The sequence below is a fragment of the Nelumbo lutea genome, chromosome 5 (genome assembly GCF_056320005.1).
Source record: "Nelumbo lutea isolate HS-2025 chromosome 5, American lotus-T2T, whole genome shotgun sequence".
Classification (NCBI taxonomy): domain Eukaryota; kingdom Viridiplantae; phylum Streptophyta; class Magnoliopsida; order Proteales; family Nelumbonaceae; genus Nelumbo; species Nelumbo lutea.
Window position 1 is genome coordinate 5,362,794 of NC_142688.1, and position 19,140 is coordinate 5,381,933.

Consider the following 19,140-nt stretch of genomic DNA (forward strand, 5'->3'; position numbering starts at 1 on the left):
GGAAATTTTTTCTTTCTCTGAATATGATTTCTGCTTCTAGACCTACTGTCGTTAGTTTTTTTTTTTTCAGACCCAGTAGGTTGATTGTTACGGTAAATAGAAGGTGTTTTTTGCTTAACCCCTAACCAAGAATGGAGTTCAAACACCAAGGGGAGGGTGTTTCTGGAACTGGTTCAGGTGGCATGACTGAAAACACCTACCAAATTACAACTGTAAAGTTCGATGGTTCAAACTACTTAGAGTGGGCCCAATCAGCCATGATGGCCATTGGGGGAAGAGGAAAACTGAACTATTTGTTGGGAGATGTGAAGGAACCAAATAAGGAGGATCCCACTTATGCTAAGTGGATTCAAGAAAATTATTTAGTGATGACATGGCAGTGCAATTCTATGCAGCCACACATCAGCCGAAATTACTTATGGGCAAAAACAGCTAAAGAAATATGGGATGTTGTGAAAGAAACCCACTCTCAGCCCCTTAATGTTGCTAGGGATTATGAGCTGAAATGTGAGGTTAAAAATCTCAAGCAAGGTGAGAAACAAGTTTCTGTTTATTTTTCAATCTTGAAATCCCTGTGGCATGAAATTGACCACCTTGAATCAATTGAATGGGAAAGTCAAAAGGATGCACAGATTTATAGAAAGCAGATTGAAACTAATAGAGTGTTTGAGTTCCTGGCTGGTCTAAATTCGGAATATGATATTGTGAGGCAGCAACTGTTGACAAGAGACAGTGTAACTCTGTCCCAAGCCTATTCCTTAGTGCACAGCGAAGAGACTAGAAGAAAAGTCATGCTACAGCAACTCTGGCAGCAGTTAAGCCCAAATCTAGGAGTGACAAGGAAAAAGACATGAAGAACGAAGCTAAGAAAGACCTAGTATGTGAGCATTGCAAGAAACCTAAACATACTAAAGAGACCTGTTGGAAGTTGCATCCACATCTAGTTCCAGCAAAACTCAGAAACAAAAAGGGGAATGCAAATATGGTTGTTAACACTGATAGTACAACATCATCTAGCACAAGAGGCAATCCTCTAGATACTCTAGTTGTTGTTCGAGCTGCTCTAGTTCAGATGGAAAATGAAGTTGGTAATTCAGCTCCACCTCCTCAGACACCATCAGCACACCCTACCTCAGCTTTTGCTCATTCAGGTAATCGGGCCTCAACTCACCATGCCTCGATTACAGGTAATACAGAACATTCATGGATAATATATTCTGGAGCATCTGACCATATGACTAGCTTGCCGTCACTATTTACTACCTATCACTTAACTTCAGGCAGAGACAAAGTGTCCATTGTTGATGGCTCCCTCGTTCCTATTTCTGGCAAGGGAGACATCAAGTTGTCTAATGCTATTTCCTTATCTTCGGTTTTGTATGTTCCTAATCTTAGTACTAACTTGCTTTCAGTTAGTAGCATTACAAAAAACCAGAATTGTTCAGTAACATTCTTTTTCCGAATCGATGTGTTTTTCAAGATCTGGAGACAAGGAGGGTGATTAGGACTGGCCGTGAGGCAAATGGAGTCTATCTACTTGGAGGGAGTCCTCATTGGAAAGATAGTGAGACTAAGAGGTCTTGTGTTTCTCAGTCTGTTGATCAGGCTATGAAATGGCATAATAGGATGGGTTATTTATCTTTTCGGGCTTTGAAGAGTTTGTTTCCTAGTTTATTTGAATCTCTCCAGATGTCTAGTTTGAAATGTGAGAGTTGTGGACTTGCAAGACACTACATGACAACATATTCATTAAGTAATAATAAAAGTAACATTCCCTTTGAAATTGTGCACACTGATGTTTGGGGACCTTACCATACCACTGCCATGGGGGGGTACAAATATTTCCTACTGTTTGTTGATGATTATACTCGTTTTTCGTGGATTTATCTCATGCGTCCTCGAGATGAGGTTTCAGCATTAACCCGGATCTTTCATCAGATGATTTTAACCCAATTTAGGGTCAAAATCAAAATTTTTAGATCTGATAATGCGAAAGAATATTTTGCAAACCCATTAGCCTCCTATTTGCTTGAACATGGGATTATCCATCAGAGTACCTGTCCTCATACACCACAGCAAAATGGGGTTGCTGCGAGAAAGAATAGACACATATTGGAGGTAGCCAGAAGCATTATGTTTACCTCCAATGTGCCTATACGTTTTTGGGGGGATGCTATTCTTACAGCAGTGTATCTCATCAATAGGATTCCTTCACGGGTTCTTGACATAAAATCTCCATTTAGCCTCTTATATCCTGATAAAAAGTTATTTACCATTCCCCTTAAAACCTTTGGTTGTACATGCTTTGTTCAGATTCTTGGCCATCATCATTCCAAGTTTTATCCTAAGGCATCAAAATGTATTTTCCTTGGTTATACACAAACTCAAAAGGAATATTGTTGCTATGAACCTACTTCTGGGAAAAGATTTATCTCAATGGATGTCACTTTCTTTGAAAATGTACCCTACTATCCAAGGGTTTCTCCTCAGGGGGAGAGTAGTAAGGATGGGGTTAACTCGTCAGAAGTTCCTTTACCTATCCCATTAAGTGAAGAGGGGTATAATGGGGAGGGCTATCAGAGATGCAGGGATGTGAGAGTCTATCACAGACAATGGAGACAGGTTGATTTCAGGCATCAACAGTGCAGGCCAGTCCTAGTCTCCTCTGCAGATTCAGATCCCGGTACCACAGTAGCCCCAGTTCCTTCTGTAGAGCCAGATCCAGGTACCACAAATACTACAGATGAAAAACATCCCACCATGGAGCCTTCACCTTCATTAGATGATCTTGATCTTCCCATAGCAATTCGTAAGGGCAAGCGTCGTTGCACCACATCTACAGCTCACAGCATTTCTTAGTTCTTGTCCTACAATCATTTGTCTCCCTCCTATAAGTCTTTTCTCGCATCCATTACCAATATTCCCATTCCCAGAACAATACAAGAAGCATTGGAAGTACCAGAATGGAAAGATGCAATAAAAGCATAAATGGATGCCCTCATCAGAAACAATACTTGGGAGATAGTTGATCAGCCTAAAGGTAAGAAACCGGTTGGATGTAGATGGGTATTCACTATGAAACATAATGTTGATGGTTCTATTGAAAGGTATAAGGCCCGGTTAGTTGCAAAAGGATTTACTCAGACATATGGTATTGACTACTAGGAAACTTTTGCACCAGTAGCAAAGATGACCACTATCAGAGTCTTATTATCTCTTGCAGCCAGTTACTCTTGGTCGTTATATCATATAGATGTTAAAAAAGTCTTCCTTAACGGAGACTTGCAAGAAGATGTTTACATGCAGTTGCCTCCTAGATTTTATGGTACGGAGACAGGAAAGAAGGTTTGTCGGTTGAACAAAGCCTTGTATGGACTAAAATAATCCCCCAGAGCTTGGTTTGATAGATTTGGACAAGCCCTTGAAAGGTTCGGATATGTACAGGCCCAGTCAGACCACACCTTGTTTATTAAGAGAGTGGATTCTTCCTTAACCTTGCTTGCTGTATATGTCGATAATATTGTAGTAATAGGAAATGATAATACTGAGATTGAGTCCCTTAAGCAACCCCTTCATGAAGAGTTTGAGGTAAAAGATCTGTAAGAACTACAATACTTCTTGGGCATTGAGGTAGCCAGATCCAAGCATGGGATTTTTGTTTCTCAAAGAAAGTATGTTCTTGACCTGTTGGAAAATACAGGAAAGTTGGGTGTTAAGCCTGCTATCACACCCATTGAACAAAATCACAAGATCAATGCAGAGGGTGGAGAACCCCTTGAAGATAAAGCTATGTTCCAACGATTAGTTGGAAAACTTCTCTATCTTTGTCACACTTGACCCGACATCAGTTATGCAATCAGTGTGGTTAATCAATATATGCACTCTCCTAGGACTACTCACCTCCTTGTAGTTGAGAGGATACTAGCATATTTGAAGAGGTGCCCAGGCAGAGGCATTTTATTCAAGAATAATGATCACATGAAGATAGAAGTTTTCACAGATGTTGATTGGGCTAGGTGTGTTGATGATCGAAGATCTACCTCTGGATATTGTGCTTTTGTAAGAGGTAACTTTGTCTCTTGGAGGAGTAACAAACAAAATGTTGTTTCTCGTTCCAGTGCTGAAGATGAATATAGGTCCATGGCAAATGGTGTAGCTGAGATCCTATGGTTGAGATCATTATTTGAGGAGTTAGGTATTGTTTATGAGAAACCCTTGATGTTGTACTGTGATAATCAAGCTACCATCAATATAGCCCATAATACGGTACAACACGGTAGGACTAAGCATATTGAAGTGGATCGACATTTTATCAAAGAAAGGGTTACATCTCATGAAGTATGTCTTCCATACATCACCTCCGACATGCAGCCGGCAGACTTTCTCACCAAGGCGGTTTCAAGGAAGAAGTTAGAAGCAGATCTATGCAAGTTGGGAATGACAAACATCTATTCCCAACTTGAGGGGGAGTGTAGAGAACACTAATGTGGACCCCACTAAGGTGGTCCCCACTGTTCGTATGTCAGCAATAAGTTATGATTAGGATTAGTTCTTTATGATAAAATTAGGACTAGTCTTTTATAAGATTAGGATTAGTCTTTTTTCAGCTTTATCTTATCTTATCTTGTTATCCCATCTTATCTTGCCATGTAAGCAATTCAATTCTTTTACAAGTATGATACTATGTATATAAATTTAAGAGGGGGGCAGCTGTTTAAACACATCAACCCAACTCTCTTTTATCAAAATCTCTCTCAAGCACACACACACACTCTCTCTCTCTCTTTTCTCCCTCTTCTTTTTTTTTTCTTCTCCTTTTAAGTGTCTGTTCAATCTTGAGCGACTACTATTTCCTTTAAACTTTGATGGAAGCACTTCAGGTAACCCAGGTTTAGCTGGCATTGGAGGTTGTTTGAGGGATGAAAGGGGTAATACTTGCTGGACTTTTAGTGGTCCAATTGGTTTGGCTGACTCTACAAAAGCTGAAGTAATAGCAGCTCTTACAGGAATCAGAATAGTGAAAAATCTGCAAATTAAGAACTAATAATTGCAGGGGACTCAGCAAATACCATAAAATGGTTAAAGGAAAAGGAGGGGGACCTTGGAGACTGAACCATTACTTGGCAGAGGCTAGGGACTCCCCGAACTACCTAAATGCAAGATTAACTTGGATTCCAAGGGAACTAAATCACATAGCATAGCCAAATGGGGTGTATTTCTGGAAGAACTGTATAGTGATAGAATTCCTCCTCCATAAGCTTTGGGGTTCTACCCCTACTATGTACATCTTCGCATGTACTTTTCTTGCTTTAATGAAATTTGGTTAAACTCTCCTCAAAAAAAATAATAATAAGCAACTGTTACAAGCTTCCCCAATGGAGGCACGAGATGCAGCCTCACTCATTAAAAAGACAAAAAAGACAGCAGTCACAGCACAAGAATTACAATTGATCCCTGGTTACCCCTTGCTTAGCTTATGAACAAGTCATCGCATTTGTCCCCTTCCCCACCCATTGTATAATCAAGCTCATATACTGTGTTAGCCATTTGAATTTCTTCATTTCGTCTCAATAGCACCATACTACTGAATCTGGGTCTTTTAACCAGCCCACCACACCTTGGAGTCCCCTTCGATCACCAGGTTTTCCAAGCTCATCTCTTTTGCAATCTGAACACCTTGTAGGACTGCAAACAGTTCAGCCCTTATAGAGTCTCCGTTCCCCACCGGTCCTGAAAAAAGTGTTATCAGATTCCCTTCCCTATCTCTTATAACACCTTTTGACTGTGAAAGGTTGATGGTTGCGGGTGATTCTCATCAACTGATTTACAGAATGGCCCAGGGACTATTCTCATTTACCAGAGAAATGTATTCAGAGAGAATCTCTCTTGTGATAATTAGTCTTCAGGTGTTTTTAGGCATGCGGTTTTTTGCACATGATGCCTATTACGATATGGAAAACAGTTATTTTCTGCCACTTCTTTTTTTCTGATTAGTAACAATGATCAAAGAGCTTAGTTAAGATGAAGCGAAATACCCCTTTGTTAATAACTCTAACAGCAGAGAAGAACCTTTTCTTTTACTCTTTTTCTGAGAAAAAATTAATAGAAAAGCCCACATTAATTTCTTTATCAATACCTAATGTACATATTGCTGGTTTTTGAATTCCAATGCAACACCAGAATTTGGGCATTAGTTGAAAACATACCTCATCATTTAGAGCAACAAAAACAGCACTAAGACTATCAGCCTGTGCCAGAAAATCATCAAATCCCCCGTTTCCATACAGAGATGAAAAGACTGAGTGTCTAACACTAACATCAGCATCTGCAACAGCTGCAATGAGAAGCTTTTCCACAATCTGTAGAAAATACAGATTATTCAACACTTAAATCATGTCAGTAGTTTATTTAAGTATAAGAAACTTGTAAAATTTGCAATTATGTCGGTAGTTTATTTAGAATCAAAAGGTTTCAAGATAAGTTGGACTAAGAGAACAAAAAACAAAACATGCATTGCAATTTTTTAGCAACAAGTGATCGGGAAATGCCCCAAAGGCCCAAACTAACTACTTTGATACCTTGGATCAATCAAACATAATGAGAGAGATCAAAGATGTTGCCCAAATAGAACAAGGTGGTTAAAGTGTATAGGTGAAAGTGCAACTAAAAGGAAAATTCTGCAAAACAGTTATAAGACCAAAATTGTTATATTCAAGGTTCAAAACATTGCAATGTATCAGTTCTTGTGCAATACAATAGGAATTTAAAGATGTAAGAGCATCATTTGGGGAAGTAGGAAAAACAATTATAATGAACAACTTATGAACATACCTCCTCAACAAGGCGACGTCTCTTTCCTCCACCAGTACGGTTGGATCTACTAGAACTGAACTGCGGCAACACTGCTCCTGAAAAAGAGTTTGCAACTAGCCTGCAGCAACATAAGGCAGCATCCCTCCGTGTAGCACCATCCTCATCTTCCAAATAGATTACAACAGATTCTCTTGCAAATTCAAGAAGTTCATGGCCCTATACCAGAAATTGTTAAATGTAGAACAGATTAAATACATGAAGTAGAGTAAAAGTATACAAAACAACCTTGAAATTGAAGCGTGCAAGAGTCTGCAATGCCAGCTGTACTAAGGCTGAGCCACTAAGATCTGAAACTTGCTGAGGATTATTTATCACATTTCCACGAACTACCACACTGCCTGGCCTGGGTTGAGGATAATGAGGCCTTGAAAGAGCCATAGAAATGCATTCAAGCAAGCGTACTTGAATGGTAGGCAACAGTGATGGGATACTGAAATAACCAAAAAAGCATATAGATGATTAAATTTCATTGGAAGACCCAAACAAATTTGAAGTGTTATATGATATCATAGTACACTAGTGTACCTGGCAGTTATTTGCTCAAGTGCTTCTACAAGTGTAGGAGAAAGACCAGCAGAAAACATAGCATCCAAAAGACTACGAACATGATGTTCCATAGCAGGTCCCATGGCTTTTGCAAAGCTTCCCACACAAGCCAAGGCCTCAAGTGAGGGTCTCCCTCTACGAGGAGCAATCTACAAATCAGATAAGATGTGAAGGTTCAGAGACCCTGTTAACAATCAAAGAATGACGTAGAAACAAATCAGTTGATAGCATTGATGGCATACAGCATCACGCAAATGAGATGTAATTGTTGGTAAATAGTGGACAAGTTCGCCATCCAAAGCACCAGCCATTTCTCCAAGAGCTATGAACCCACTGGCACGCTCAGCTGGTATTCGCAAAACAGCAAGAATATGATTCATGCAGATCTGTCGAAGAGATTACAATTGCTGTAAATAACTCGTTCACCAAAGGGTTGTGCTTATGTAAATATTACATAATGTTAGACAAGGCTCTAGTAACATGGAAGATGAATTAAAGAGAAGCCCTAGCCCAACAAGGCAACAAGGGGCTTCCCTGTACAAGTTTTAGCATGTTACTAGTGTAGACATGTGAATGTTCATGCCAAAGATATAGCTTAGTTTGCAATGACAACCTCCAAGGTTAATATGGGCCTCCATGGGCCCAAGGCCCAAGTCTACATAAACATGAAAGCCCAATTAGGTCCATGCCCTATTGTAATAGGATGGTTCCTTAGGCAAAACACTAACTCTTACATAATGAAGCATGTATGTGAGTTAACCCTAAGCCAACACCCCATTTACATGGGATTGGTTAGCAAAATGGGTTGAGGTGGCAGCCCTAATCCTAAGCTATAAATAGCCTTACCTAGGGAGGAGGCTTTCTTCTCTCTTTCTCTCTCTCTTGACAATAACACCAACATACTTGAGTGTTCTCACAAGCTCACACTAACAATTGAGAATAGCAAACAATCACAAGCACTTGTAAACTCCAACTCTACTTCAACATCAAAAGAGAAGAAAAAAGGAAAGAAGTTTCTTAGTTCTTTACTTCACACTTGAATTCAAGCTCTTCCAACATCAAGCCACTACGAAAAAGCCCTACTTAGAGAAGCATTCTTCACAGACGATCAAGCACAAATCCTGAAGCGAAGAAATCTACATCAATTCTTCAAAAGCACCAAAATCAAGGAAATCTACATCAGCGCTTTGAGAATCACGAGAAACACACCAATGGCCCTCATCTTCATCACTTTTGACCATTAACCAGAGGTTGCTCACATCGTCGAGCAAAATAAACAAGAGTTAAATCGCTTGTATTTTTCTTTATTAAAAAATTCATTTTTTTTGTAATTTGTTTACATATTTTGTGTTAATCAAATATACAAAATTTAAAAGAAATTTGTAATAAAGAAAATACAAGAGATTTAACTCTCTTTGGTTCTATTCGATGACATGAGCAACCTCTGATTAACGGTGGAAAATGATGAAGACAAGGGCCATGGCATGTTTCTTGTGCTTCTCAAAGTGTTGATGTAAATTTCCTAGGTTTTGGTATTTTTGAAGAGTTGATGTGTCCTCACATTAGGCTTCACACTTGATCGGTTGTGAAGAATGCTTCTTTAGAAAGGGCCTTTCCATAGTGGCTTGATCTTCTTGGGAGAGCTTGGATCTAAGAATGAAGTAGAGAACAAAGAAGCTTATTTCCTTTTTGTTCTTCTCTCTAGATATTGAAGTAGAGTTGGAGTTTTTAAGAGCTTGTGATTGCTTGCAATTCCCATGTGATAGTGTGAGATTGTGAGAACTCTCAAGTATGTTGGGGTGATTGTCAAAGAGAGAGAGTCATTTCTCCCTAGACAAGGCTATTTATAGCTTAGGATTAGGCTGCCACCTCCGTCCACTTTGTTAACCAATCCCATGTAAGTGGAGTGTTGGATTAGGGTTAACTCCCTCCCATACATGCTCCATTATGTAGGAGTTAGTGGTTTTGCTTTTGCCAAATAAACCATCCTATTACAATAGGACATGGACCTAATTGTTCTTAGTACACTTGGATCCTTGGGCCATGTGTCATGTTTGCATAGACTTGGGCCTTGGGCCTGTGGAGGCCCATATTAAGCTTGGAGGCTACCATGTAAACTGAGCCCACATATTTGGTTCAGAAATTGCATGTCTACAACTTCAATTAAATGACCCCCATCAAACTGCATACGAACCGTTAGATAATTTGTAACAAAACGGTCACGCAAAAAGTGAGCAATACGAGGTAGCAGTGATGTAATGCTAAGGCGAACAAGCCGATCCCGGTGCTCCAAGTACCTAAGAACAATCTCTGCCACTTCCCTATACCTAGACATCATAAACTCGCCAGTGTTCCTGGAAATAACACAATGTTCAAAAATAGATATTAAAACATTACATGTATTAAAGGGCAGATGCAGAGAGAGAGAGAGAAATTACTAATAGCTGGTTGGAATGTATGTGATAATATGAAAATAGCAAATTCCAATGATTTATTACATGCCAGTATTTAGCATCTAAGCAACAGATTTTCTTTTTTTGGTCATTGGACTGGGTAATAGATTTGATCAAATACAAACTCAGATAAATATCAGTCTTATACTGAACACACAGAAGAACTGATAGATGGATAAATTTACCTTTGGTAGTATAGGTTTATTAGTACAAAAACCAACTAAGTTGTTATCTAAGTAATACATGATAAGGGAGTTTGAGTAGGGGTTTTGGATCTTCATTGTAATCTTCTGTTTAATTAGGGTGGCATTGTTTCTTTGTTTCCTCTCTCAAGTTACTGCTTGTCACCTTGTATCTTCTTTTTTCTTTTACTCCCCCCCCCCCCCCAAAAAAAAAAAAGAAAAAAACACAAAAACTTCCACCCTTTCAAAAGTTTGCATGCCATCATCAACATAAGGTAATCAACTTATGGACTTCATCTAAAAGATTTTCTAGGAAAAAAATTAACCCAATCAAATGATATACGTACCTAAACAATTTGATCAATTCTCCATGGACAACAATGTGAAATGAGAAGAGTTCATAAAAGTCAGCTTTCAAATGATTTCAAGCTTGTTCATATCCAAGATGCCCAAATGAAGCCCAACGTTGTGTATGTTTTTTTACAAGTCCCAATGGTTGTATGCTTCACAATTTAGAGAAACAAATCTATGCACCTAGTTACTACAATAAACATGGATAACCAGGGTTACTGAACATCTCTCTTCTATAGCTTAAAAGGACAAAATTAGGCTGATTAGTCAGCATGCATACCCATTAGGCCATTAATTGAGAGAAAATATGGCCATCCTTACCCACCTTAGAAGTTCCCCAACTGCAAGAAGAGAACCATGTATGCTGTGAACTGGAGCATTTCTACCCAATCCATCTTGTGTAGCCTCAAACATTCGGTAATACCTGATAAAATTCATAAAAATAATTATTTAATTAATTAAATGTTTCCCAGTTACTAAAACAATAGCAATATTGCATCATGAGTATAAAAAGAAACTATTCACTAATAAAACAATCATAACTATCAAATACAAATACCAGGCGCCTTTTTTATCAATATACAAATTCCACAGGCATTAAACAAAATCAAGCTGTGACAGAGACATAAATCATGTATAACCATACAAAGGAGATTTACACAGTGCAAGAAATGTCTGTCCTACTTCCTCCTGAAACAGTTAAGCTTGGATTCTATAATACCTTTCAGTTGTTACAAGGATGGGAGGAAGAAAGAAAAAAGCAATTCACTGAAGAAATAGAGAATTCCAATAAAAAGTAAATAATAGATGTGTGTAAAAACATCCATACACATAGATTGATATATTAGATAAAGCAATAGAGAAATAAACAGCACTGTTGGGTTTGCTATGGAGCATTGATGATAGGGATAACATGGATCAGGAAGCAAATACACAATGAATCATTTAGCTATATAATCAAGTTATACATAAAAATACAATATTCAGAAAATGGAAGAAGTGAACACCCACCTAAACATATAATGCCTCCTTTACAATTATATCACAAAAACACTGACAAAACAACACTGTTCTAATCAGACAAGTCATCCTACCATATGGCAGAAAAAAAGAATCTCAACCAGACAAGAAGCTTAACTGACCCAACCAGGGTACTTTTTGAATGCATACATGCCTGTACTATGTAAAGGTATACCTATAAACCATTGGCAACAAAAGATTGTCCTGTACATTGGATTCACTTTTTAGCATCCCTTCCATTGTACATGACATACTCTTTTCACTCTCAAAAAAGTGATACCCGACAAATTGAAACAATAATCGAAAATGTCTGTCGTAGAAAAGAATCTAGATAATTCAGAAATATACGAATTACACTGCAGTTGTATCAAAGCAACTGACACAAGAATATGAAAAACATGGATATCCACAGCACCCATAGGACTGAAAATTTCTTCCAATGGGACCAAGATGAGGAACAAGAAACATTTATGACATGCATTGCTTGAGTATGATATAAGATCGTAGTCAGATGCACTACTGAGAACAAAAGTAGAAAAGTTTTAAATCTTAACATCTACATCAAGTTTTCATGCACAAAAGTAAATAAACAACAAGAAACTTGATATTTTAATTGGCTTCTTTATACAAAAAAAAAAGATGAATTGTTTAACTCACCACTGCACACGCCAACGTGTTTCACGCTTTTCAATAACACGAAGACAAGCACGCAATGCCTCTACAGCCCGTTCACGTACTGCTAATGTTGGATCCCTCAGTGCGACCCAGATGGCATCCACAAATTCAGGAACATGGACATTGAAGACTGTTGATGCATTTTCTGCCATTTCCTACCATTTGGAAAAATGTACACCCATGAACACACAAATGCACACAGAACAAGTCAGGCCATAATATTGGTAATATAGGTAAAGAAGACACTTTTCAAAATCTCAATTGGAGATTCTACAAAAGCAAATTTGAGTTACAAAAATTATTTAAAAAGTTTGTGATATTAGCATTCATCTTAGTTGAATATATAATTCTTAAAATAGAACGACCCCACATAAAAGGGGAAAACAAATGTTTTAAAATAAATGGAGCAGCAGTCAATATTTCATGGTCTCAAATTTAATACTTGCAAATTACATGATGTTTGAGGTGTGGCCAGCTTTAGGAATAAGAGGGAAGCAAGTATCCCCAAAGGAATCAATCCCAAGTAGTTGGATGGTTCACCAGCACATGAACCTAGCTCATCTATTCCTTGACCAATTACAGAAAGCAGGGTACTTCACTTTTTAAGTAGATACTTATCCTGTTTCAAACATGTGGAAGGATGAAGCAGAAAACAGGCTTCCAGATCAAATATCACATAGGGATCCTCTGGATTCAACATGTTTTCACTTGTGTAGTCCATGTCAGCTTTTTTTTTTTTTTGATAAGTAAAGAGTCATATTCCATTAATTCAAAGATCAGTTACATGAGAATCCCCTTAGAAAGGCGTGAGGTGCTGCCACTCCATACAGAAAACACAAAAACTACATCAAAAAAACATGCCTATTACAAAAGAAACAAATTACAGTTGCGCCCAGAACAATGTTTCCCTGTTTGTCCCTTGTTTTGCCAAGAGATCAGCAAAAGCATTAGCTGATCTCCCAACTGTACTGTTAGACATATTCCTTGTCAGCCATTTGAAGTTCTTTATCTCATTCTTGTAGTCCCACGGGACATTCTCCGGATTATTTAACCAGTTCACCACTGTCTTAGAGTCCCCTTCAACCAGAAGCTGCTCCACACCCATTTCTTTTGCAAGAATTATTCCTTGTATTGCAGCTAACAGCTCTGCCCTAATAGAGTTACCAACACCTAAAGGGCCAGAGTATAGTAAGACAGCCTCTCCAGTCTCATTCCTCAGTAGGCATGTTCATGGGCCGGGTGGCCCGACGGCCCGGCCCGGCCCCCAGACGAGCTTGAACACGCAAATGAGCCAGCGGGCTTGACCTCGGACCAAAAAGCCCGGCCCGTAATAAATTTGAGTTGAGCTCGGGATTTGCCAAAATAGCCCGGCCCAGATCGACCTATAGACTAAACCCAAAAACCCTAATATCCTAAGTAACCCTTCTCATTCATCTCTTTCCACATTTCCTGTTAGCCGAACTGCCTAGTGCCGAACCTCTCTTCTCTTCACATCCTCCTCACACTCTCAAGCAGACGCAGAACCGACGCAGCAACTCTCCAGCCTCATTCCTCAGTAGACATGTTCATGGGCCGGGTGGCCCGACGGCCCGGCCCGGCCCCCAGACGAGATTGAACACGCAAATGAGCCCGCGGAACCTCGGACCAAAAAGCCCGGCCCGCAATAAATTCGAGTCAGGCTCGGGATTTGCCAAAATAGCCCGGCCCAGATCGACCTATAAACTAAACCCAAAAACCCTAATATCCTAAGTAACCCTTCTCATTCATCTCTTTCCACATTTCCTGTTAGCCGAACTACCTAGTGCTGAACCTCTCTTCTCTTCACATCCTCCTCACACTCTCAAGCAGCCGCAGAACCGGCGCAACAACTCTGGTAGAGAGTCTTCTCTCTCTCTCTCTCTCTCTCTCTCTCTCTCTCTCATATGCGAACTGAATCCTCTTTTCACTATCAAAATCGCATCTCACCGCAAACTGACTCCTTTTTTCACTATCAAAATCGCATCTCTCTCTCTCTCTCTCTCTCTCTCTCTCTCTCTCTCTCTCTCTCACACACACACACACAAGCACAACTCAGCACTGGCGAACACAGTCAACGATGGTGAGTTCTTTCTTCTATTAGGTCGCGCTTCAGACACGGGCCCGGGCTTCGGGCTTTTTATTAGGGCCGGGCTCAGGCCCGTTGGTCCGACCGGGCTCGGGCCTAACAAAATCATGTTAACGAAGCATAAACGCCCGGCCCGACCCATGAACATGTCTATTCCTCAGTACACCTCCCAAACTAGAGGGACCCGGGTTGCCCTAGATACTTCCAGCTTGTCATTACCTTTATCTTTGAGGAGGAACTTGCTACTGTTAACCAATCCCTCCAACAATCAGTAAAGGAGAAATAATCAAACAAATCCAGAGTCTTTAACCAATGTATTGCCCTATACAAAATGCAGTCCTTCAAAGCCTGACTGCTTCTCCCCTTTTCCTGGAATATCCTGGCATTCCTTTCTTCCCAAACTGTCTATAACAACGTGCACACCTCCACATTTTCCTCCCTCTTTTTTGGGGCCAATAGAACATAGAAGGGTTAAAGATTGTACTTACTTCTGTTGGCATATCCCATCTACACCCAAACAAAGATAGAAACCAAAACCAGAGTTCTACAGTGACACTACAAGATAAAAATAAGTGATAACAGTCATCGCCATGAGATTTGCAAAGAGTGCACCAGTTTGGAGAAATACATATAAGGGTCTTCTCTTTTGTAGGTTATCCATCGTGCTTAATTTACCATGTCACACTTCCCAACACAAAGCCATAACCTTGGGGGGAACCGGTCTACACCAAACTTCCAATCCATGTCAGCTTTTTAAACCAACCATTTCATGGATCTTTTCTTAAGTAATGGCAGTCATTGAAAGCTTTGATTATTACTTCTTTTTTGAAGAAAAAAATTACCTTGTTTGGCATGTTACATGGGCTATTGGATTGAAACTTACCCCATGAAAGTCCTTTTTGGAGTAGGAGAAATAAAGTAACTTCTTTGTTTGGACAAGAAAAGGAATTCTTGAAGCAAAGGTGAAGAAGTGAGAAGAGGAAGGGGCCACAAAATTATGACTTTTAGCCAAGGAGATTTGATGGGCATAGGTCTGGCTTGTTTCTTTTTCTTTTTCCAAAGAGCAACAGAGAGAGGATATTTACCCAACTTATCCTGCAGTCTTATCAATTAAGAAACCACTTTTCATTTGGAGAGAATACAAAGCAGATTAAGATGCAAGATCAAATGCAGAAAAAAGATCAAATAGTCCTTTGAGTTTCATAGAATAGCACCAAGAATTAAAAGTTGAAGCAACAAGAAGCTGTATAGCCAAAGGAACTTTACTTCATCAAGTTCAAAAAACTGACACTACTAAAATAGACGTTGAATACTTCCTAGTTGACCTGCTGTCCAACTATGTAACATAGAAATCAAAAATAAAGAGCATAAATTGGTAACTTTTACATTTGTATACATACATATATATTATATCTACTACATAAAAGAAACATTTGCCTACTCAAGAGACTTTACTACAACAACTGCCTCGCCTTGGTGTTTAAGGTATAAATACTTTTACCTATAGCACGGCTAAATCGTATCATATTATATAAACAAGGGGAAAGGGTGTAAAAGTGCATCAGAAAATATCAATTTTCAATTCAGAGACTCATTAAATAGGTATACAGCCAACCACAATGGCAATGGAAGAGTAAGGTGTTCATTGCAATAAAGCTTCAACTAATAACCTTTTCCATATATCCTTCACAAGAGGCACCTTTTTCTACTTCCTCCTCTCGACTTCCATGGACAAAATAAAGCATCATCTCTCTCTAAGGCAATTCATTTACTCCTTTTTTAAAAACATCTGTATCATTCCCTTCTATCCAATAACAGAAGAGTTTCTCATCACCAAACCTAAACCTCCCTCCCTCCCTCCTAAAGCAAACCCTCTTCCAATTTAAGAGATGGATCCTTTTAGGATCCCTCCAGATCCCAAAGAAATTCCCTCATTGTCTTCTCTAATCTCTTTGCCACTAGGACCAGAACTTTGAAAATGGAAAGATAATACACCAATAAATTTGAAAGTGTGGGTTTGATCGACATGATCCTTTCTTCTCAAGACACCAGTAATTCTACCTTTTATTTTCATTCTTTCGTATTAGATCAATATTTATGGTTTTTAGTTGCTACAAGCATGCTAGATCACAAAAAAAAAGGGTGAAAGAAGCTAAACTAGCCGATTTCTACATAAGATACCATTACCTAGTCACCTAAGTGAGAAGACACTCTTCCCAGCATCAACTTAGTGCCTTAACAACTTACCTTGTTCTTCAAATCACCAGATACTAAATTTCCCTACTCCCAAACAACACAACCCACTTGCCTTCCACATGCATTAAACATGCAACCTATTAGTTGTAAACATGTATATCTGAATGTAAGTACATATTTGCACATGCATGTCTGCTTCTCAATGTATATCTGTGTGTTCATGCATATGAATGCTTGTGATTATATGTGCATATTTACTCATGCATGCCTTCTTCTGAATGTATGTCCATCTATGCATTCATGTATATGTATGATTATCTTTGCACTTACTTTCAAGATCAAGACAGCTGCAAAACGACGATACTCTATTCTGTCCCCACGAAGCCAATCCAATGCATTTTTCACCTGAAGGGAGTAAAAAACTTCATATTAAGTAATGACAACAAATACAGCTATACTATGGATGGTTTGGGAAGAGAGGAACTCAAGAATTTCCAAAGGGGAATGCAAAGCAAAAGAAAGTCTTCAAGAAAACATTCTAATTATGGTGGTAAACTGGTTAAAAACTTCTACATTATTTGCTGATTTTACAGTGAATAATATATCAAGGGGGTGGAGGCTGATAGCTAACTCCTCATGGGTCAAGCTCAATTTCGATGGCTGCAGCCTTGGCAACCCAATTTACTTAGGATCTATAGGCCATGAGGATGTTATCATGGCCATCTACTCAGTATCTATAGGCCGATGGGAACTCAATGACAGCAGAGATATTGGCATTACTTTATGGATTAAGATATTGCAGATCACTCAACATCACAAACCTCCAAGTGGAAGGTGATTAAAATAATAAGGTGGATGCAAAACAACAGACCAGGATCACGGTGGTTTAGACAAAGTATGGGGGAGATCAGGCAGCTTTCAAAAGCCTTGAATACAAGATTCATTTGGATTCGCAGATCTGCAATTGGCTTGGCTGATTCTCTTGCTAGGCAAGGGGTATATAGGGAGATTATGTTTTGGGGAACAATGTAAAAGGGTTCTTTGTTTCCAAGCTCCTAATAGTAGATGGTTTAAACATCAGTTGTACGTAGCAATTTTTTTCATAATTAATAAAGGTTTTCCTGTTACCCATAAAAAAAAAAGGTAATGACAACATACTATTCCATTAGCTAAGAGAATTTATAAAAAAAACAAACAAACAAACCTGGCGCTCTACTTCATCTGCAGTCATTGCCCCACCAGCTCTTGCCAGATGGCCAAGCACTGTACTAGCAAGTATGAGGATTTCCGGATCTCTCTTGGTCTCAAACACAGTCCGCATGTAATTGGAAAATTTTGAAACTTTGGAGGCACTCTCCCCAAGAGTCACATCTATCAACTCATCAATAGCTCTTAAAGCTCCCAAATTTTCAGCAACATCATTACTTTCTAGCAGGCTGGAAATACGATCATATAACTGATCCATGAAACGGGAAAAAGCTTCACCACTGAGATCACGAGCTTCTTCCTCTACATGTTTCCTTAGAGCCAATGCAGAACCATCCTGTACCCAGGATAACATATGCCCAAGCAAACCACAATATTTAGAAGTTATAAAACATATATGCACAAGCAAATAATAATAATAATAACAACAACAAAACAAAGGAAAAAGTAGCAAGTAAAACTTAAAATAGAATCTATGCATGAGCAGAAACTGAATATTTTAAAACTACAACTCTTTATTTTTCTATGGATAACTCGAGATATTGTCCTCAGAAGAATTTCTTGTTTTCTTTTTCTTCTTATAATCAAGAAGACCCATTGAGCAGAAATAGGACAAACAAAATATATAAAAGGGAAGAAAGCCTAAGGAAGGCAAAAGGGTTAAGTACCAAAAAAAACATGAATTAACCACCAAAAACAATATCAACACCTTGATAGTTATTTATCAGAAAGAAAAATCAACACCTTGTTGAGCTGACACACATGATCCCTTAAAGCTCCGCTAATATTTCAGTCACTGCAAAGCTTTGGAAAAGATCAAGTGTTTTTATCCAATGTGCAACTTTTATTTTCTAGTCTCCACAATTACCTCCTTCAACCTATATTTCTCATCGAAAATCCTTGCAATCCTTTCCTCCCAAATAGTTCACACCATGGCTGCCCTGACTATTTTCCACAAAAGTCTCCCTGCCTTAGGAAATTTGGATTGAAAAGACTCACTACATCATGAGGAGGAAACCACCTGCAACCAAAGACAGAATAAAAAGACTCCCAAAGACAAAGCACAAAAGGCCAAAATATCGGTAAATGGGGTATGATTTCTCTATTTGCAGAGCATAGGAAGCACACGAGGGGAGAGGCATTTATTTGGCCTCCTCTTTTGAAGCATGTCACATGTGTTTACCTTTCCAAGAAAAATTTCCCAGCACAATGCCTGAACTTTGGGTGGGATGAGCTTACTCCATATCTCTTCCACCGAGAAGTTCTCCCCACTACAATGGAATGCATAAGAGTGTTGAAGAAAGAGGTACAAGTAAAAATACCAGAAGAACAAGTAGACCAAACACTAGTGTCCTCCACAGTTTGAACTAAGAAAGCTGACTTAAGTCTGTCCAACAAATGAATAATATCCCTCAACCCCCTTCTAAAGCCAAAATCCCAATTTAATCCGGGTGGAGAAAGGATAACAAATTTCGAGATCGGTTGAAGCTTGTAGCTTAACACTAAATAAAGATCAAGGAAAAGAGAACTGAAA

The 19,140-nt window shown here is 38.9% G+C and overlaps 1 protein-coding gene across 2 annotated transcripts in view; it reads right to left on the reverse strand.

Annotated features, from left to right (window-relative positions):
- Nucleotides 1-19,140, reverse strand: part of TOR (target of rapamycin) — a 140,732-nt gene that overhangs the window by 115,282 nt on the left and 6,310 nt on the right. For both annotated transcript variants that reach the window (XM_088945163.1, XM_088945162.1), the window contains exons 3-12: nt 17,605-17,943; nt 16,731-16,805; nt 12,083-12,255; nt 10,731-10,829; nt 9,614-9,773; nt 7,662-7,805; nt 7,399-7,568; nt 7,099-7,303; nt 6,832-7,029; nt 6,207-6,359 (exon numbers count right to left, since the gene is read on the reverse strand). In XM_088945163.1, the coding sequence (XP_088801289.1) occupies nt 6,207-6,359; nt 6,832-7,029; nt 7,099-7,303; nt 7,399-7,568; nt 7,662-7,805; nt 9,614-9,773; nt 10,731-10,829; nt 12,083-12,255; nt 16,731-16,805; nt 17,605-17,943 (1,716 nt within the window). The remainder of the gene's footprint in view (nt 1-6,206; nt 6,360-6,831; nt 7,030-7,098; nt 7,304-7,398; nt 7,569-7,661; nt 7,806-9,613; nt 9,774-10,730; nt 10,830-12,082; nt 12,256-16,730; nt 16,806-17,604; nt 17,944-19,140) is intronic.